Here is a 22,224-nt window from a genome sequence, read left to right as displayed (position 1 = left end):
TAAGATAATCCAAAGTAAATGAGAATATACGGCCAAATCGCTTGATTCTGGTACCCCAAGCTCTGCTTATATAGTCAAGTTGAGCTTTATTGCCATTTAACCACAAGTGTGGATGTGTCATATCTATGTGTACACGTTTAACGAAGTGTATTTGTGTATTATTAACTGTCTTTGTTGTTCTTGATTTCCTTGGATGGTCATCATCTTACGATGGAGTTTAAGTACAGTGACCGGTGCATATATAACGAGCAGACGCTCTGAACACTGACCTGGTTTGTTGAGGATTATCTTGATCTGCTCCTCCAGGTATTCTCTGCGTTTGATGAGCGCGTCTGACCAGCGGTCGCGAACACAGTTCAGATCCTCCTCCTGCTCACAAACAGCACAGCAAATATCAGAGAGCAGAACACACACACAACACTAGGGCTGCACAATATATCCCAGAATTATCATTATCGCAATGATATTTGTCCAGTATTGTGCAGCCCTATACGACACACAGATCTCAGGAACACTGCTTTAAGTCATTCTGGCTCGGCGGAGTCAAAAGAAGCAGCCAGAAGCTTGAGAAAGAATCAGGAAATGATGCACTGATCAATCCACTGAGGAAATCATAACAGCAGGTTCATCTCACAGCATGTCTACAGCAAACACACGTAAGAGGCTGATAAAAAAACAAAGAACTCCTATTATAATATGCTCATACTATGCTAGAACATGAATGCTGTGGAGAGGGGTGTGCGATGTATTTAAGGACTGGGCGGGAGACGCGCGATTCCCAAGAGATTATCATTCATTTGTCTCTATGCATTTGCGGGATACTCCCAGAACTTCCGGGAGACTTGGCATGTATATTTCTGCAGTTTGAAATCTCAGCTACAGCTGGAGGCTTGTAGTTCACAGCATGTTACTGCAATGTTTACAGTGCTGTGGCCTCATGTATCAACGCTGCGTACGCACAAAAACTTTGCGTACGCCAGGTTTCACGCTCAGAATCGCTCACGTTTGGATTTACTAACAATGAACTGAACGTGGGAATGTGCGCAGCTTCACGGCAGCTTCATGGCTGGCGTACGCACATTTTTTGTGCGTGTCTGTTTTATTTCCATTGGCGACTCCTAGAGGCAGTTGTGTTAAATTCCTCTCTACAAAGTGTCTGAGCCTTGCAATGGCAGCTGTATAAGACGGGTTCATCTAGCAGGTATATAAGGTTTCCATACCATACAGTTGAGCAGCTAAACATTAAAGCACAATTTGCAGCAGTCGCCTGTTTTCCCAATGTAATCTGAGCGATCTACTGCACGCACATTGCTATAAAGACACTATCTGAAGATGTATTTGCATGCGTGAATCAGAAAGATTTCCATTCAATAAATGTGCAAATAAAATATGATTCACAGACTTATTAATGATTCCTACTTGTCTTTCTCGTGATAAATAGTGGGCAAAATCTGATATGTAGCGGGGGAAAAGAAGAATGAGTTCATCAGACGCTGGATTCGAATCGAGTTCATGCTCGAACGTGTCAAAACATGATCACATGCGTCTTACGAGCTGCGCCACTGAGACTGTTAGGGCGATGCTCAGACCCAACTGTGTTAACCGCATCAGCTAAACTCTCCCACTCTATTTTTTCTTTTGTTGTTAATTCCGGAGAACAAACTTGCAAATAACACCGCTTTTCTCCGGTCTACCTCTGAAAGCAGAACCTCCAATTCACATTCTGTTCAAAGTTTCTCTTCTTGCTTTTGCCTTTGCTTTTTCGTTGGGTTTTGCCAAAGTAGAGTCATTAGCATATTCATACGGGGGAGGAGGCAGGGAGGGGTTTTGTGCTCGTGCATGTTGCGCTCAGTTTCACGTTCATTCGGATGTACAAAAGAATATGCGTGAGATGTGGCGTACGCAGTGTTTCACACATCTGAATTTTTTTCTGCGTACGCACATTTACAGCTTTGTGCGTACGCAATGTTTTAGTATGATTTCCATGCAAGTCTTTGTACATGAGGCCCCTGGTCCTCTACTTCCGAGTTTCTTCCCACCACAGCTTCGCTTTGGTTCTTTACAATGGCGGCCGCGTGAAATAAGCGTATACACCCCTTAAAACAAAGATATTTCAGGACCACACTCGAAACCAAGGAGTAAGAAAAAATTCCCAGAATACACTAGCCACAACTGCACACGGAAATAAGGAGATCCACTAATTAGTATTTTTTGTCATTATTACGAATTTTTACAACAAACAAACACATGTTTTGACATAATCATAACCGCATTTGTGTTTTACCATCATGCTTAAAAAAAAAAACTAAATTTCACAATCTATTCGCAATCTATAATCCCTGATATTAACTTCTGTACAGCAGTCCCACAACATTGTGACACTCGAAAACAAAAATAGAATTGGTATCGGGATTAAATGCGAATAGCACAGTTGAAATGAACCCTGGACCTTTTATCTGCCCAATGTAATTGGGATATGAGAGAATAACACACACCTGGCCATGAAACAGCTGAGAAGCCAATTGTCCAATTACTCTTGGTCCCTTAACTAGCGGGAGGCACATATGCAAACTGTTGTAATTCCTACACCGTTCACCTGATTTGGATGTACATACCCTCAAATTAAGGGCCCTATCATACACCCGGCGCAATGTGGCGCAAGGTGCCACACAATCGTTGTTTCAGCTCGGCGCAAGAGTCGTTTTGACATTTTGCGCCAAGCTGATTAAATAGCAAATGCATTTGCGCTCATATGTGCGCCCATAGGCATTCTGGTCTAAAAAAGGAGGCGTGTTAAGGCGCACTGCTGGCGCGTTACTACTTTGAGAAACTGTAATAGTCTGTTCTTTAGACCAGAACAAAGCAGGTCTAAAGTCTGGCGCAGAGTGCGCCTCGCTTACACACTGCTTAATACACACAAGATGTAGAGCAATACGCAAATATCTTTACATATGAAAAAGAATTCAAATATTAAGGATATATATAGGATATAAATATAAAGGATTAAAATATTACAAAACATATTATTTTCTAGCCTACATAAATATGAAAAATCACTGCCTTCATGCCTTCTTCATCTCGGGAGGCTTTTTCAGTTCATTCATAACAATTTGCTTTTGTATAATGTTATTATTATCAGCAGTATTATTTATTATATCCATATTTATATTTGTTTTATTAAAAACAAGCTTAGATTTGCCCACCTGTCAGGTTTTAGACCATATGGGGCACAGCATGTGTTTTAGGATATAACTCAGGTTTTTGAGCACACTTCATTATTATTGTTCATTTATTCGTTTGCTGGAGATTAGAACTTAAATTAGAAATAGTTTTAAAACAAATCTTAACAAACAAAATTAATTATTTATAGGCTAATTGATATCTGTGCGTAAAAGGTTTTCCTATCCACGAGAGCGAAAGTGAAAGTGATTTTTGAGAGGCCTTATCTTTCATTCTCACGCTGCAGATGCTCTGTTTATCTGTTTTCTAGCTAGTGAAATGCAGTTGTTCCACTTCCACTTACTTTACATCATGTAAATAGCAAATGCGCTTATGGAGCGATGCAACTGGCTCTTAAAGGGAATGGGAGATGAGACTCTGATTGGTTTATTCTCAAAACACACCTATAACTCATTAAGAAAATAAACTCAACCCTTTTAGACCATGCGCCACAGCGCAAAGCGGATTTTCCCGTCCTTAGAATAGCAAAAGTGGATTCTTACATGCCCTGAATGCGTTTGCACCCTGCGCTTTCCGCTTTGCGCATTGACCGTCAAAATAGAGCCCTAAAGCTGACAGTCTGCAGTTAAAGCACATTTATTTAAAATTGTGTTATCCATTGTGTTGGTGTATAGAGCCAAAAATGTTAGAACTGTGTCCCAATATGTATGCACCTGACTGTATATAAGCAATTCTGTAATAATTAAATGACGTGTTTTGATAGTTTTTACTTAAGTATTTGTATTGCTGCATGCATTGTAGACATGCTGAGACTCACATCTGAAGCCAAGCATCAAAACACCAAAGGAAAACTGAATGGGTCAATAAATCAGATTAAATCCAGATGAAGCATTCACACACAGCAGCACATCGAGTGCTCTTTAATCAACTCACACATGCAGAAATCATGCAGCCATGCAGATCATCATTTGACCACGCGTATTAAGGATTAGAGCAGTGGTTCTCAAACTGGTACGCAAATAAACCTTTTGTTTTATTTGTAATTTTGTAATGTTTGTAATGTATTCTATCATTTGAAGTTAACTTCATCTACATATTTAATACAGCAAATTCCTTGTTGATTTCGCTGTCCCCAGCAGGTAATGTTTTTAGACGCAGGACACTTGCTTGAATTTCGATCCATTTTTATTCTTGCTTCCAAAACATATTCCAAAACAAACTTACAATAATTTCTCAATGTCCTCGAATTGAGTGTTTGAAAACTGCGTCTCTACCATAGACTGTAAAATATATGGACGTAGTGTCCGTGACGTGACTTATAGGTTTCTAAAGAGCGCAAAAGAAGCCACAAGTAGGCGCGGCCAACCGTCGCCATTTTGTTCGCGCGTCATCACGCCGACGGCGGGATACCAAACATGGGCAAAGAGGCGGAGAGTGAGCGGAGCTACAGACGCATGCTGCATTTAGGTTGGACCTGGTTCAGACACCTGGTTTACTTTGGGAGAACACTTAATACTTTATCACCTGTGACTCGTTTGTGTTCTGACCACTTGTGCTTGGATGTACACTATATCAATAAAGTGTTTAGACTTTTAAAAACACTGCTGTAACACATTGAGCCGCTAAACATTGTTCTTATGAGGTTTCTCAACAGGAGGAAAATGCGAATTACATCCAAACACTTCAGATATAGTCTGTGTTAGTTAATGTAAGACTATTGATGAAATCCAGCATAACACTGTATGACAACGCTTCAGATGACTGATCTAGAGCTACAGCTAATCAGTCTGACAGATTCTGCAGTGCATTACAGCTCTAAATATAAATATAAACCATAAATGATCTTAAATAAAACGAATACATGTATAGAGATGGTATATAAGTATATAACTTTATTCACATGGGAAACGGAGGCCACGTGAATGGTTTGTGAGCACAATTAAGTGCTCTCAGCATGCCATGCCATCTAATAATTGTAAGAAACAAGTCCAAAAGGCAGTTGACTGTGTAAAGCCACATAAAACAACACAGAAATACGATGAATATGCCGAGTTCAGTGGCTGATCTGCAGGATTCAGCTGAGGTGACGTGACGGCGACCAACGAGACCTAGCTGTCACTCAAGTGGCCACGCCCTTAATTATGCAAACTTAATATAACTTAATATAAAGGAAACGGATGAGTTATAAAAAAATTCACCCCCTCACAGTTGTCATGAAGGGTAATATTAGCTGTATTAACCAAAATCTTTTTTTGTATCAGGCTGTAAACACCTTTTTTTCTGCTGTAAAGTTGGCCATTCTAACAGTGGACTCAATTGAAATTTGCTCTGTTTTGGAGCCAGGAGCGGCTAAGACTAGCGGAATTTCGGATGAATTGCAGTTTTAGTTACTTTAGTATTGGCTTCCTGAGAGAGAGCGGGAGGTTGCCGCTTGGTCTCTACCCACTGGCATGCTTCTTGCTGATTAGGTTCAGCTGATATTGGGTTTCCTACAGTGCAGTGACTAGTATGCCCCATAGGTGGCAGCACAACAGCTGGCAAAAAAGCAGGCCAAAAATAATACAAAATAAAATTAATTAAATACATTACTATCTTTCTAATTCAGGGCTCCGACATCCGGCCCCTGATTGGGTATTCCACAATCATAACAATATTTCCAAATTTTAAGGAGCCAAATATAATTCCACAAAGTTACAATTTACATCAAATTTACATTGTAAAGAACGTAACGGTGGTTGGGGGCGTATCTCGCATTTTTTTTATCCCAATGTTGACAGGTATAGTTTAATCACTTGCTTTTCTGACAAACAAAGCCTACTCTAACATGTAGTCAACAGATCTAATTTCTAATTTAAATATGTAAACCCAATTCATATATCTAAAACACAAGCTAATGTTTAGATTTTAAAGATATACAAATAAGTCATATATACATGCAACATATATTTAAATATTTATCAGAAAGAGTAATATATGAATATGATGACATAGACTATATTTATGAGGTCCAATGAACATTTCCAGATTTTGATGAATGATTTATGATAATATTTTGCATTTATGTACAGCAGTTTTCTGTTTACTTTTTAACCAGGTAAACTCTGCTGCTATTTTGGGATTTCCGCCTGGATTTTGCCTATCCAAATTTAAAAGCTTCCCAAATCCACATGCAGAGGTGTAAATGCAAACATTTGGTATCATTTTAAAGAAAACCCTTTGAATTTTCATAAAACACTATTGAAAGTGTTTAAAATATCTGTATATGTCGTCTGTGTTATAAAAAAAACACCTAAAAAGAGGCACTTTTTGTATTTTTTTTTTATAAACTCAAATGTGAAAGTGTACCTTTTAGGTTGTGTGTGGTCTAGCGTGCTGTAATTAATGTTGGTGGTTCCTGCACATGTCTGTAATCATAGGAAAAAAGAAAAATGTCTCCACCATAATCTATGCAAAAGTTATTGTATTCCAACGTATGAGAGGTGCTGTACAAGCCGCAGGGAGCGATCATTGTTTTCATATTTCACTATTCTGTTGTTTGATCAAACATAATTCACTGTGTTTGGAGCACATCAGACATATAAAAGGATTACTTATGCACATCAGCTCAAAAACAGAGGAGAACGGCCCTGACAGGCACAGCATAAGGTGAGAGATGACAGCTGTCTGTGCTATCTGGGGCTGCTTATTGATCATGAATGTATTGTTTTCACTTCTGCGTCATGGAAACACCGAGATTCATTCGGCAACTGTTTGATAAGTGAATATAATTCAGTAAAAAGAATGCTAGAACTGTATGAGCACCGGCAAGAGCTTTCATTTGAGCTATAACTTGTACATGTGTTATATAAAAAATATGAAAATGAACTAATGTTCAATACCTAGCTCAGGTATCCAAAATACTGTGTATTTAAGTGTAAATAACTTTTGCACAGTAGAATAAAAACCAAAGTGATGCATATGAGCATAAAATATAGATTCTACACTTTCAAACGAAACTCACAAAGGGGGTCTGGTGAAATGCTAGCCCTTTAAATCTTAAAGCGAAAGTTAATGACGTCACAGACTCGGTACCAGGTCCGCAGAGTTTAACTTTTAAAAACAGTGCCACTTTAATTCAACTTTAAAAGCACATTTTATTTTATACAACAGTTCTGTCTTGATCTCGAATCTGATTGGCTGATAGCCGTGATACATTTAAATCATATCAGCATCCGTACAACCTCTTTACCCTTTGTGTATTACTCCACCCACATACAGCCAGCAACAAGCAGACACTACAGTTTGACTAATATTACTGCTGTTACTCAACAAAATATACTTTTGAGGCTTTTTAGTGGAGAATGTAGTTGTTTAGACTGCAACTATGCAGTTTATTTGTAAGAATTGTGCCTATGTTTAAAATATTTACAATTTCTGAGACAGCGACAGTTTACGGTGTCTATCCACAAGATGGCGCCAGAACCGCATAATAAGCCCTTGCTCAGTGTGTTTTCTTGAGCGTGAATTAAAAAGCTGAAAAACGGAAGCCTTGTGGTTTTAAGGTGGACCAGATAGAGTCAATATGAAGCCGCGAATAAGAAGCTGGATTCAGCCTTGTCCCTCCTTATCGCAAACACAACAGCAGTCTGGTGAGAAATCTCTGTAGACGGATGGCATTTCGAGTCACGTTCAGCCTTATAATCTTAAAATGTGAGCAAACTTTGCCGTTTTTTCATCACCTTAAGAAGGTCACACACCAGAAGCGCTGCTTCACATTACGCTATAGAGAATCATTAAAACACTAGCTCTAAAGTGATGTTGGTGAATTAGTAACGGCTTCAGCTCTTCTCACGTCAGCTGCAGATGTGAATGAATGGCGGAAGAAAGTAGTACCTAATACAAAAGGGTTTCAGACTCTCTGTGTTTGATTTTCTTTTTTATGTACAAGATTGTGCCGTCGAACTGCTGTATAAACGCAATATCACACGAGTAGCAGTGTGCTATGGCTGTATATCAGCACTGGTGGGGCGCTAAGCCACGCACTCCTCCCACCAGTGCTGATATACAGGCATAGCACACTGCTACTCGTGTGATATTGCTCATTTAAACGTTTTATTCATCTTTTTTTATCTGTAAGCACAGTGCAGTGCTAATGTTCATACTATTTATAATGTTATAAGTGGCTGACAATAATAAATATTCATAATAATAAGAATGAATCTGCCTGGTTTTTGTGCTGTAGCTGCTTAATTAGCCCTATGCTACTGTATTTCAATACTGGTCATTATGGTGGCACTTGGAGAGGCTATTTTTTCTAAGGTGGTACTTGATGAAGAAAGTTTGAGAACCACTGGATTAGAGTATTAATGCATGATTATGATCTTCATTTCCACTGCGTGTGTCTCCTGTCTGAAAGCACATGCGTGTGGACAGACAGACAGACAGAATACCTGATAACTATCCATATCGCCATCTTCCTCCTGTCAGAGAAAATACAGTCTGTCACTCACTCACACACATCGCCTGCTAAACTACAGGTGTCAAACTCAGTTCCTGGAGGGCCGCAGCTCTGCACAGTTTAGTTCCAACCCTAATTAAAAACACCTGATCAAACTAACTGAGTCCTTCAGGCTTGTTTGAAACCTACAGGTAAGTGTGTTGGAGCAGGGTTGGAACTAAACTGTGCAGGGCTTCGGCCCTTCAGGAATTGAGTTTGATACCCCTGTGCTAAACTGAAGCAAAGCATCCCATCATCCCATCTTCACTGTAAACTCTGACGGATCAGTCAGTTATGAGTCTTTCAAGATGCTTCAGAAAGGTTTCATGCTGATGCGGTGACAACAATCGAGAAAAGATGCATTGGGTCGTTTTAACACACTAAACCCCCAGGAAAGCTCATCATGTTGGCCACAGTTTTATTTATTTATTTTTGTCAAACTAAGGTTACGTTCACACTGAGAAGTGGACTGATCATGGTCCTAAAGTGACCCGCATGACAAAAGTACAACTACAGACAACGTACAGTGTCAGATTACACACACACAACATGACTGTATGATGTGCATAAAGCACGTTGTCAGATTACAGTACGTGTTTTGCTTCATACTGACTTGATCTCTGGGGTCAGCGCTCTCTGTAGTTTAGTGGAGTGTGTGTGACACTGATCTGATAGTGGTGAGTGTGTGTGTGTGTCACTGACCTGATAGCTGTCCAGAGGTCTCTGTAGTTTAGTGGAGCGTGCAGTAACACAGCCGATGGAGACGGAGAGAACGGCCTCCACCAGCAGAGGGAGCGTCCCTGAGTGCTGCACTGGCTGAACACACACCTGCAGCCGCCGCGAGTGACCCTGCACACACACACACACACACATATACAGTAGCATGCCCGTAGCCAGGGGGGGGCCAAAAGGTCCAGAATTTGTCCTTTTAATTATTTTATGTAAATAAATATTATATCATATAAATTATATAATTAGCATAATATATTTATATTTTAAATATATTGTAATAAAGTGTCATTTTAAAAAACGAGAGTCACGTGGCATAACCCACTGAGTGGTTACATTTTAATCTTTGAGGCGAAATCCATACCGGGTAATGCTGTGGGTCGAAAAGAGCAAGAAAGCAGAAAAGGCAGGCAGCGGCATCATCACAAAATATTGAACACATGTTCACGACTGGCTGCCAAACAGAGTAAGGCTAAAGGTACTTACTTCCTAACAGATGAAAATCTGTCCCTATCCATGAGGTCCTAGGCTAGCTGGCTGCATTAGCCGGGACGTCCTGTATGTTTATTGACTTGTCCAGTACATGATCTCCCTATTTTTGCCATTATTTTTTTTAAATAACTGTCCGACGAAGACTTTAATGGCAAGCAGAGTCCTCAGCCGTCAGATGTCACTTCACAGCAGGAGGTGCTAATCCCGTCACGTCTGTGTTTTTGAGGCTGTTTGCTCACTTCATTCGTTTTATTCTGATCGGATATAAATCTGATCACTAAAACCACTTCAGAAGGTGATCTGAGATACTTTCCAGATGAAACTGGACAGGTCTAATCATTTTTTAGACAATTTTTATTATTTTTTTTTTTTATTGAGTTTAACAAGACAATACATCATAGTATACAATACAACAAAGGAAAAATTACAGTGTCTTATTTTTCTTATTTTCCCACTATCCCCTTAAAATAAAATAAATTTAAATGTATGAATTATAAACAAACATATCTTCTAAAAGAAATAATAATAAATTAAAAATAAAATGCAAGAATTAAAAGAAATTGATAAACAATAAAATATTAAATGAGCAAGTTTACGATAAAAGCAAAAAAATAAAAATAAATAAATAAATAAAATTATAATAATAACAATTGAAAAAAATAGTAATTAAAAGTTTACATTAAGGAGTCAATATTTCCTCTTTTCAATTAATTACTGTTTATTAAACAAGGTAAGCCTTTGATATAGTCTAAAGATGTAAAAAGACTTCAGCGATCCTGCAAGTAAACGTCTTAATTATTTTTTAGACAATTTTAATATAAATAAAATAAATTATGACTTGGAGAAAATCTGACCTGCGCCTGAAACACCTGTCGGTGCGCTTGTACAGCCAAAATTCTATTAAAACATGTTAACTATTAGCATAAAACAAGTTCTAACTTTTCAGGTCTGCAGGGGGGTTCGAAAAACCCACCTCTCACTGACAAAGGTCCAGAGTTTGTCCCATATATGAGCTCATTTGTCCTATTTTGACTGCTATGCAATCATAAATAATGAAAATAATCCATCGAATTAGGCTTTATTTTTTTTAACCAAAGAGGCTAGAAAAAAATCTGAAATTCATTATTATTGTGTTATTGTTATTATTATGTTTATATTATTATTTTTATTGAAATGGCCAAATTGTGACTGAGACACTGAATGTGTTGTTTTTTGTCTAATAAATGACAGTAGGCTACAGTTTTTTAACTTTAAAACTTTAACAGATTGCTATTTTTTCCTAATGATATATGATGTAATAAATTGTATTTAAAAATTAGTATTGTTTTAAAATTTTTCTTGCAATTTTTAGGAAATATTTTTAGTACATCAAAAAGTGTGGTTATGATGACATCTGACTGGCTAATCCAGTAAAAAATGTCACTAAAATGCAGTTTTTAAAGGTGCAGTAGGTGATCTGCCAAAATGCAAACCGCTTAGCATATTATCTTTGGACAGCGGGGAGGGACTGTGATTCAAAGCCACACCCCCTGAAATCGAGAGCGCGCGCACCGCGTCACAACAGCCGACAGACAACCCACTAGTTCATGTCATTCGCCAGTTAGTTAGCGCCAGCGTCGTGCAGGAATTACATGAAATACTTTGCCACACTAGCATGCTATTTCAGAGCGAATATTCAGAGTAGCGGTGAACAGTACAGGAAGGCTGTCATTATTCAGAAATAACCCAATGTGAATATAAAAGCAACTTCAGCTCAGTAAAGCAGGCTAGGCGGATGAGCGCTATTTACTGGTGTTTTGTTGTTAAACTAAATATAAATCTACATTATAGATGCTGTCGAAGAACCTTATGAAACTGAAAATAATCACATCAATCTTTCACCGGGAGATTTCAGTGGCTGAACAACACGTCTGTGCATAGAAGTCATTCATAACAACACAATCTAACATAAGCTTAGCCTGACTAAGTTTTAAAACATGACCTGTCTAACAGTGATACTTCAGCCATGGTGTCGTCCTTCCTCCAGCGTGCTAAAGTAACTCCAATATTGATTCAGGTTTTTATAAGTTTCAATTCAGCTTTTGATTTCTCCCGGTCCGTCTCGTGACCGCGCGGCCAAGAGCGAATTATACCCGCGCCTGGCTTTACAGTAATCGGCCCGAGCTCAGCTCTCCTTCGGCGCCTCCGGCTCCGACTCGGCATCTGCGAGCGGCCCGCAGCTCCCTCGCGCGCATGCGTTTGTGATGCAGACGGGCACTCGCTAATGCCGGATCTGCGTGAACACATGCACAGAAGTCGGAATCTACATTTGCTGACAGACAGTCTGACCTGCCTATCGGAATTAAGGGAGATGACGGCCGACTCTATTTAATTGGATGAACATTTTTTAGTTTTATGCTTTACCCAGAATATAAAAACACATATAAACACATTTAGATCATTTACTGTCATCATTACTATTGGACTGTGAAGAGACTTTCAACCAGCACAACAACACATGCTTCTGAAGACAATCACCTACTGCACCTTTAAATGTCATAGTTGAATAGAAACTGAGGCGTAAAACTGCAAAAAGGTCCACTTTTGAGAAAAAAGAACCACGCCTTACACCAGGCCCGGCGCCAGGATGTCAGAACTGAGGGGGCATTTTAAATCCATAGGGGGGCAGTAGACCTGGTGACTGATTTTGGTCTCTCTTGTTCCTTTCATTTAGGCTATTTATTCACATTTATTATTACTTTACTTTGTTACTGACCTAAGGCAGTAATATACGTTTTAATAGTAATAATAATATGCACAGTTTCGCTATTACTGATTTTATTAATGATGGTAATGCAACAATACCGCTTATTAATGCAGACGGATCAAGGCTTCAGTGTCCGAAATAGTGCTTTAAATCATATGTTATTCTCCTTATTTATTTCAATTTTATTTCAAATAGCAGGCATATGAATGTTTAAAGTTTTAGGTAAAGACGTCAAATTATGCCCACACATGCAAGCTGACCCACGATCAGACTATTCGTAACCGGTAAATAAATATAGTGAAATCAGCTTAACCGAGTCATCACGCTTCATGTAGCCCATTATCCAACCAAAAAGGGAAAAGCTAAATGTTACAATCTAATGTCATTCAAAACAATTACTTAGTTACATTTTAAGGCATTAGTGTAGCCAGAAAAATACCTAAAAAAGAGACTTAGGCCGTACTCACACTAGGTACAGTTGCCTCGAACCGGGCCAAAGCACGCTTGTCCCCCCTCCCGTCTCCCCCGACGGCCCGCGCTCACACCATATCGGGCCTCGGCACGCTTACGTCATCGCTGCTGCGCTGTTCAAAAGCGCTCTCTATGGCAAGCCTTTTTAGCATTTAAATCTTTGTTCTGACTCCATAAATATATTTCGAGATATCTCTAATTATATTTTGATTAGTCATAATTATAATTCGACTAGTCAGAATAACAATTAGAGATATCTGCAATTACAATTGTACTAGTACGAAATCAGATTGGAGATATCTGCAAATATATTATGACTGACTAGTCATAATCCTCCATTGACTTCCATTGAAAAATATTTGCAGATATCTCTAAATGAGTTTTGACTAGTCACAATTGTAATTAGAGATATCTCTGAGTTTTTACTAGTCATAATACATTTGGAGATGTCTTTAATTCATCATATTTAGAGATATTTACAAATATATTTGAAGATATCTCTAATTAATTTACTAATAGTCGAATTACAGTTGTAGATATCTTGAATTGGATTTTTGACGAGTCAAAACTCAGAGATTTCTGCAAATATTTTTTCAATGGAAGTCAATGGAGGAATATGACTAGTCATAATATATTTGCAGATATCTCCAATCTGATTTCGTACTAGTACAATTGTAATTGCAGATATCTCTAATTGTCATTCTGACAAGTCGAATTATAATAATGACTTGTCAAAATATATAATTATATCTCTAAATATATTTATGGATAGTCAGAACAAGGTTTAAATGTTAAAACGGCTTGCCATACGCTCTCTCACTCAGCAGCACAGTGGAGATTTCACTAGTTAGGCTATATCGTTTCAGTCGTTTGTTATGCAGTGACATGCAGTCAAATATTTCGCCAAACAGTCCTTAGGGATGCGGGGACACGCAGTCAGATATTTTACCGAACAGATCCGCCACTTTTGGCGCGCATAAACAATCAAAGCTCTCGTGCTGCAGGAATGAGGAGGTCTGCTGAAGGCGCGCAGCTGGCGTGCTGTGAGGAGTTTGCGTCTTTAATAAACTAAGGCAGTTTGCGATCACTGAACAGTAAGAATGATTAATAAATCCATATGAAACAGTCCCTTAAAAGTCACGTCTCGCTTTCGGTTTCGGGCTTTGGCGCGTTTCGCGCTCACACACAAGCGTACCGCGCCAAAGCCCAAGTGTACCGCGCTCAGGCACACCTCTTCCAACCGGGCCAGGGCCGGCCAAGTGAACCGTGCTTGAGCCCGATTCAGCGCACTCACACTTCTCAAACGATCCGGGAAACGGGCCTGGGCACGGTACGGATGGCATAGTGTGAGTAGGCCCTTAAATTCACAGTTATTACCGTGTAAATTTATTGGCACGGATAACACAACTCAATAGGCTATAAAACTTTTTTCATCATTTTAAATGTAAAAATAAAGATTTATAGGCTATCATAAGTGTGTTTTTTTTCGTAATATTGACTGCTTGTCATTTGTAAACCATCATAAACCATTAGGTTACTAGGCCTACCCGTCATTTTATTTATTAATTTATAATACATTTTAACTTATTTTCAGGTTATTTTCATTTTAGGGCCATGAGCTACAAGTCAAAACAAATTCGATATGCTGTAGGTTTATAATATATTTAATGTTGTTTAATTTTGCATAAGCAAATAGCAGTATAGCCTTAATTACATATTTTAAAAAGATTATCATCCAGCCTGCCTGCAGCATGTGAGAGGTTTCTCGGTTGATCCGCGGTAAATCCACTTAAGCAATATATTCTATTTATAACACTGCAAACTTGACTTCGCAGGCCGATCATCTTTAAACGCAAAAGGCATTTATTAAGTGTTATACTCTGACTGCTGCTGCATAATGGGATGTTTCTTTACACAACTGTAAAAGTGTGCTTTTTAGCAATGTCAAAATGAAAGCAAACAATCAAAGGGTTCTGCGTTTTGTCAATTTTAGCTTAATTGTAATCATATTAATAATAATATTAATAAATAAATTAAATATTATTTATAGTGTAGCCTTCTGTGGGACTGTGCAGTGAATATTTATTTTTATTAAAACATTTTATTAGGCTACATCTTCCCGAACTAATAAATGACTGGCAGTTGCGTCTCTGCTAAAATTAATTTAACAGCAAATTTCTTCTGCGTTTCTTCCTTTTAGAGCTCAAGAGAGTTGTGTTTAAAGAATTAGTTGACCAAAACATGTAATGAATTAAGCTGCTCCTATCATGTCACCCACTTTTCTCACTTGTGAGTTGAGTGCGCCTCCATCGCCGTGTGCGTGTTTTATTTGCGGCGCACCTGACCTAACGCGGGGACCGGATCTCTGGACTATAGGACTAGCTTTAATCTCACAATTTTCATAATTCAATTGCTATGTCATATATTTTAAAATATTTAAATGTGTGTTCTGAAGGTTGGAACGACAGGAGTGTTAATAATTAATGACAGAAAGAATTTTCCGTTTTGAGTGAACAATCCTTTATAAAAACTGGGGGGGCACAAATTCTTTCTGAGGGGGAAATGCCCCCCTTTGCCCCCCCGTAGCGCCGGGTCTGCCTTACACCAGGCTGGCTACGGGCCTGAGTAGAGTGTTTTGTGTGTGTTTCTCATCCGTGAGTCTGTGTGTAGCAGGAGTGTGTGTGGTACCTGGCGCAGCTGAAACACTCCTCCAGTGCTGGAGTCTTTAGTGTTGTGCAGCTCCACAGACGAGTACTCGCCCTGCTCATTCAGCTCCTGGATGGAGACCCACAGCTCGATACTGCGGGACACCTCACTCCAGCTGCACACATCGACATAGACACACAGTCTCATAGACACATAAGAGTACGCATGCACATGCACACACAGTACAAATATGAAAAACGAACACAGGAAACAGAACATATACACACTCGCTCTCATTCTACCTCCTACACACACATCTTTCTCTCTCACAAACACACAGATACACACACACACACACACGCACCGGTCTCTAAGTGTCCGCTTCTTGGCCTGCAGTGTGTGCGTCTCCCAGACGGAGCGTCCGTTGCCGGTGTATCTGTGACCCCACACCTCTATAGCGAGAGCCCCGTCAGAGATGAACTCCAGAAACTCCTCCGTCACCTGCACCACGAAATCCTGCAACACACACACACACATTCCCAGAGCACACCTTATGACACACAGTAATCAACTGTTGATCTGACAGCCGGATTTTCCTGATTTGGTCACGCAAGTCAAGGAAACAAGGTCAAAACTGCGATATTCAGAACTACTAAAGTCTCCAGTAGGTGATGCGAAAGTATGTGTGTGTGTGTGTGTGTGTGTGTGTGTGTGTGTGTGTGTGTGTAGTTACCCTGCAGTGGTTGAAGCGCACAGTGAACTCCTGGTCATGTGACCGTGCAGTGGGCGTGTCTGGACTGACGAGGGGCGGAGCTACAGTGGGCTCTGACTGATCCCAGAAGGAGTACTGGCAGAAGACGAAGTTGGAGAGGTGGAGAGGAAGACCAGACGCCTCCTTGATCCGCACCTGACAACACACAAATACAGCGCTTTAACATTACAATACGCACATTCACTCCCTCTCGAATCTTATTTTTCTCTCTAGAAAATATGTTTAACTTTCATTATTACATTCATTCGACTATTTCATTAATAAAATGTAAAATAAAAAATAAAAAAAACAAAGAAAAAACATTTAATTCATACTATATTAGTATTTTATCTTATAATAATAGTGTAAAAATAATCATACATTATGTATTTTATTAGAAATAAAGAAATATTTAAATTCTTATTTTAAAAAATGACAAAATAAGATTAAATAAGTCTATTATACATTATTACAATAATAATCTAAATAATTATAGCAATATTTGTAACAAATATCTTTTATTTTTTCCACTTTTAACTTGTGTTCATCTTATTTATTTAATCTAAAATGTCAGTATGTTCTTCCTTTGCCGAAGGAAAACGAATGAGTGAATGAATCTGCCGCATAGGTTTTACCCTGCAGGTGAGTTTTCTGGCCATGTGGACGATCTCTCCATTGTTGTCCATGAAGTCGTATCCGCTGCTCTCACTGGAGTTTTCCGAAGAGTCGTCTCCTCCGCACAGACGTTCAGGAACTGCACCGCTCACACGCAGCAGCTCCACATGCAGACGACCAGCAACCTGCTCAAGATTAAAGACACAGGGCCCTATCATACACCCGGCGCAGTGTGGCGCATGGCGCGGCGCAGTAGTCTTTTGGTAGTTTTGAGTGGTTTTGAGGCGTTGCGCTACGCTGTTTAAATAGCAAATGCATTAGCGCTCATATGTGCGTCCATAGGCGTTCTGGTCTAAAAAGGAGGCGTTCTGAGGCGGACCGCTGGCGCGTTGCTACTTTGAGAAACTATATTAGATTTTTCATTAGACCAAAACAAACCCGGTCTAAACTCCAGCGCAGAGTTGCGCCTCGCTTACACACTGCTTAATACACACAAGAGAGCAATAGACAAATATCTCTACATATGAAAACATTTAAATATTAAGGATATATATATAGGATATAATAAGAATAGATATAGGATATAAATATAAAGGATTAAAATATTACAAAACATATTATTTTCTAGCCTACATAAATATGAAAAATCACTGCTTTTATGTCTTCTTCATCTCGGGAGGCTTTTTCAGTTCGTTCATCACAATTTGCTTTTGTATAATGTTATTATTATTAGCAGTATTATTTATTATATCCATATTTATATTTGTTTTATTAAAAACAAGCTTAGATTTGCCCACCTGTCAGGTTTCAGACCATATGGGGCATGGCAGGTGTATTTGGAAAAAACTCAGTATTTTGAGCCCACTTGGTCACTATTGTTCATTTATTCGTTTGCTGGAAATTAGAACTGAATTTAGAAATAGTTTTGAAATGAATATTTGCGCTTAACAAACAAAATTAATTATTTATAGACTAATTGATGTCTGTGCGTAAAGGTTTCCCTATCCAAGAGCGAAAGTTGTTCCATTATCTCTCATTCTCACGCAGTAGATGCTCTGTTTAACAGTTTTCTGTCAACTGTTAACTGTTTGCTTGTGAAATGCTCAGTTTTTCCACTTAGACTTACTTTGCGTCCTGTAAATAGTGAATGCGCTCTTGGCGTGACGCAGCTGACTCTTAAAGGGAATGGGAGATGAGACTCTGATTGGTTTATCCTCAAAACACACCTATAACTCATTAAGAAAATAAAATCAACCCTTTTAGACCATGCGCCTTGGCGCAAGGCAGATTTCCCGTCCTTAAATTAGCAAAAACGCGTCCTGACACGCCCTGAAAGCGTTTGTGCCCTGCGTTTTGCGCTCTGCACATGGACCGTCAAAATAGAGCCCCCAGTGTGTAACATATATTTATATAATATACTGTATAATCAGTATATAATCTTGTCCACTAGAGGGCGTGTATACACAACAAACAAAGGGTACTTTGATGATAACCTTGGATAAAACTATCACGGTTTCACGGTATTGTGATCACTGCTCTAAAATATGTTATTTTTTAATGTCTGGGTAAAAAAAACAAAACTTTATCACAGTGAACACAATATATTCTAATTTAAGAAACATTTAAGTTTGGATGTTCTCTCCGTGTTGGTATGTGTTTCCTCCGGTTGCCCCAACAGTAAAACACATGCACTATAGGGGAATCGAATAAGCTAAATTGTATGTAGTGTATGAGTGTAAATGAGAGTGTATGGGTGTTTCCCAGTGATGGGTTGCAGCTGAAAGGGCATCCACTGCGTAAAAAATATGCTGGATGAGTTAGGGGTTCATTCCGCTGTGGCAAACCCTGATTAATAAAGGAACTAAGCCGAAAAGAAAATGAATGAATGAATAGAAAAAATCCTACATATTCTGCCTTTCAGATGAAGCTCACTCACCTCCCCCTGCTGGCTGATGATGGGCACTGCGTACTGCAGCCGGACGTCATGAAACAAACACTCCAGAAAGACGTTCGCTACACCGATGAGGTTGTGATTCTCCTGGGCTTCATAGAACGGATCTCCTGCTTTATTATGAAGTCGATTAACCTGAGGGAAATAATGGAAAAATAGCTAAATCAGAATAAAAGCTAATGTTACAGTATCAGCTAGACTGCACTTATTTGTTCAAAAGTACAGAACTGATGCACTAAATGGGAGTTGGGCTTGTGCAAAAACATGGACAAAATTAAATCTGTAAATAATAGTTTTCCATTGCTTCTGGAAGTGCAAACTCATTTCAAGATTCTGGAACTTTGTTGTGTATGAAATTAGCACAATTTTAAAGATCAAATTAAACAAAGATGCTTATATTTTTCTTTTGGGAATCCCTTCTAGAACACAAGCAATGTCATTGACCCTTGACACAATAGGTTATAAATTGTTAGATAAACTGCTTCTTGTGGCAAGAAAATGCATCCTTATAAAACACCCCCCCCCCCCCACCAACACAATAGTACAGAGAGATTTTTGCAGTTTTGCCCCATTACATTTACATTTAGTCATTTAGCAGACGCTTTTATTCAAAGCGACTTACAAATGAGGACAAGGAAGCAATTTACACAACTATAAGAGCAACAATGAATAAGTGCTGTAGGCAAGTTTCAGAATTTTTTTTTTTGTACTACATTTAGCGGTGGAGCCAGAGAGGGAATTACAGATTAGGAAGGAAAGTGGAGACTAAATAGTTGAGTTTTTAGTGGTTTCTTGAAGACAGCGAGTGACTCTGCTGTTCTGATGCAGTTAGGGAGTTCATTCCACCAACTGGGCAGATTGAGCGTGAGCGTTCGCGAAAGTGATTTCTTCCCTCTTTGGGATGGAACCACGAGGCGACGTTCATTCACAGAACGCAAGTTTCTGGAGGGCGCATAGATCTGCAGAAGTGAGAGCAGATAAGAAGGAGCAAAGCCAGAAGTCGATTTGTAAGCAAACATCAGAGCTTTGAATTTGATGCGAGCAGCAACTGGCAGCCAGTGCAAACGGATGAGCAGCAGACTGACATGTGCTCGTTTAGGGTCATTAAAGACCACTCGTGCTGCTGCGTTGTGGAGCAGTTGAAGAGGTTTGATAGAGTTAGCTGGAAGCCCGGCTAGTAGAGAGTTGCAGTAATCCAGTTTGGAGAGAACAAGAGCTTGAACAAGGAGTTGAGCTGCATGTTCAGATAGGAAGGGTCGGATCTTTCTGATGTTGTAGAGTGCGAATCTGCACGATCGAGCAGTTCTAGAAATGTGGTCAGAGAAGTTTAGTTGGTCATCAATCGTTACTCCAAGGCTTTTCACTATTTTGGATGCAGTAATGGTTGCCCCATCCATCTGGATTGAAAAGTTATGGTGTAGAGTCGAGTTGGCAGAAACTACAAGCATTTCCGTTTTCGTGAGGTTAAGCTGAAGATGATGATCTTTCATCCAGTGTGAAATTTCTGACAGGCAGGCTGAGATGCGAGCCGGAACCGAGGGATCATCAGGGTGAAGAGAGAGGTATAGCTGAGTATCATCAGCATAGCAGTGGTAGGAGAATCCATGTTTCTGGATGACTGGTCCTAAAGATGTCATGTAGATGAAAGTCTTGCAGCTGTGCTTAACGACAGCATACAGAGTTTTCAAAATACACGCTCTCCTTTTATTGATCACCAGCCCTCACATGTGAGAGAAATGGTTCGGCGTCAATGAGGTTTTTCTGTGGAGGAGGGTTGTCGGAGGCTCAGGGAATGGTATTTTATTGTTTGTTGCTTTTGTTGTTATTTTTTTTATTTTCATTTGTTCTGTTCTAATGTTCTTTTTTTCAAATGACATGTCTAAATTATAGGAATGTGCTATGAGGAGGAAAATATATATTTAGTTTTATGTGACTATTTGATTGCCAATATTAGCACTTGTAGATGGTATGATGTTTCCCTTTCATCTATCTGCTGGCTTATTTTTATGGATTGCTACCATTTCTACAACCTATTGCACATTTTTTGTAAAACTTGCCTTTGACTATGTCTGTAAAAGCACATTGTACAATCATTTTGATAACCCTAAACAAACATGTTACAAAAAATAAATAAATAATAGTTACTTACAAAATATTAATACAAACTTACACGTGCAAAAGACGCCAAATGTGGATCGTCCCTAAAGTCTATATTCTGGGATTACCACTTAAAATTAATACACTTGCACAAAGTAATCGTCTATATTCCCCATGCCTAAATCCACCACTGATTGCTGATCAGTTTGTGTGTATTTCTCCATTTCTCTCACCAGCTCCTGCGCTCCTTCTCTCCAGTCTCTGTAATGGTCTCTCATGTCCACCAGTTTGTTCTCCAGTTTCTCGATGGTCCACACTTGTGTTCCCTTTCCTTTCCGCCGCACCTGAATCGCCGGCTCGCTCACTATAGCTCCGCGCTGGGTTCACATTTAATGACATTTAATATGACAGAGCAAACACAATCTCACAATCACTTATTCAATGCTTTTATATTACAAGACAGAGATTTTGAGTTTAAAGCCATATCAGCTTCTCTTTGCCATGGCAAAAACAGACAAAACGTACAAACATTTTATAAATATCACGCTTGTACTGTATAATAAAAAAAAAAGCTTTAAATACAATTATTATTATATTTTTTGACATTTAAAAAAATATATTTTTTGTTTCTATCTTTTATAATAGATTACACTGATTATCCTGCTTCACTACATGTGACATCAAATAAGGGTTAGCCTAAAAGTAATCTAAATGTAATCCAAAAGAAGTCAGATTACGTCACCATAAAAATAATGTAAATGTAATCTAAAAAGTAGTCCGATTATGTTACCGTAAAAGAAATCTCAATGTAATCCAAAAATAGTCATATTACATTACCATAAAGTAATCTAAATGTAATCCAATAGTAGTCAGATTACATTAGCATAAAAGTAATCTAAATTTAATTCAAAAGTAGTCAGATTTTGTCACTATAAAAGTAATCTAAATATAATCCAAAATAAACCAGATTATGATACTCTGAAAGTAATCTAAATGTAATCCAAAATTAGCCAGATTACACTACTATAAAAATAATTTAAATGCAAACAAAGTCAGATTACATTACCATG

General features: G+C 38.8%; 3 protein-coding genes across 50 annotated transcripts in view; 1 reads left to right on the top strand and 2 right to left on the bottom strand.

Annotated features, from left to right (window-relative positions):
• Nucleotides 1-22,224, bottom strand: part of smpd5 (sphingomyelin phosphodiesterase 5) — a 706,732-nt gene that overhangs the window by 117,708 nt on the left and 566,800 nt on the right. The window lies entirely within an intron of this gene.
• Nucleotides 1-22,224, bottom strand: part of kif13a (kinesin family member 13A) — a 118,579-nt gene that overhangs the window by 28,278 nt on the left and 68,077 nt on the right. For 25 of the 48 annotated variants that reach the window (XM_087287906.1, XM_087287921.1, XM_087287909.1 and 22 more), the window contains 8 exons: nucleotides 21,388-21,531; nucleotides 19,043-19,192; nucleotides 17,127-17,291; nucleotides 16,474-16,647; nucleotides 16,105-16,256; nucleotides 15,783-15,915; nucleotides 9,359-9,505; nucleotides 270-369 (listed from right to left, as the gene is read on the bottom strand). In XM_087287906.1, coding sequence (XP_087144032.1) covers nucleotides 270-369; nucleotides 9,359-9,505; nucleotides 15,783-15,915; nucleotides 16,105-16,256; nucleotides 16,474-16,647; nucleotides 17,127-17,291; nucleotides 19,043-19,192; nucleotides 21,388-21,531 — 1,165 coding nt within the window. Of the gene's footprint in view, nucleotides 1-269; nucleotides 370-8,098; nucleotides 8,179-8,236; nucleotides 8,640-9,358; nucleotides 9,506-15,782; nucleotides 15,916-16,104; nucleotides 16,257-16,473; nucleotides 16,648-17,126; nucleotides 17,318-18,968; nucleotides 19,193-21,387; nucleotides 21,532-22,224 lie in introns of those variants that run through there. The other 23 variants (XM_087287901.1, XM_087287917.1, XM_087287903.1 and 20 more) reach the window with 3 other exon arrangements.
• Nucleotides 1-22,224, top strand: part of LOC103908992 (serine/threonine-protein kinase pim-2-like) — a 202,995-nt gene that overhangs the window by 129,325 nt on the left and 51,446 nt on the right. The gene's annotated exons all lie outside the window — the stretch shown is intronic.

The sequence above is a fragment of the Danio rerio genome, chromosome 16, assembly GCF_052040795.2.
Source record: "Danio rerio strain M-AB ecotype USA chromosome 16, GRCz13ab, whole genome shotgun sequence".
Lineage (NCBI taxonomy): Eukaryota > Metazoa > Chordata > Actinopteri > Cypriniformes > Danionidae > Danio > Danio rerio.
The sequence above is the reverse complement of the archived record's forward strand: the minus strand, read 5'-3'. Positions and strand labels throughout refer to the sequence as shown.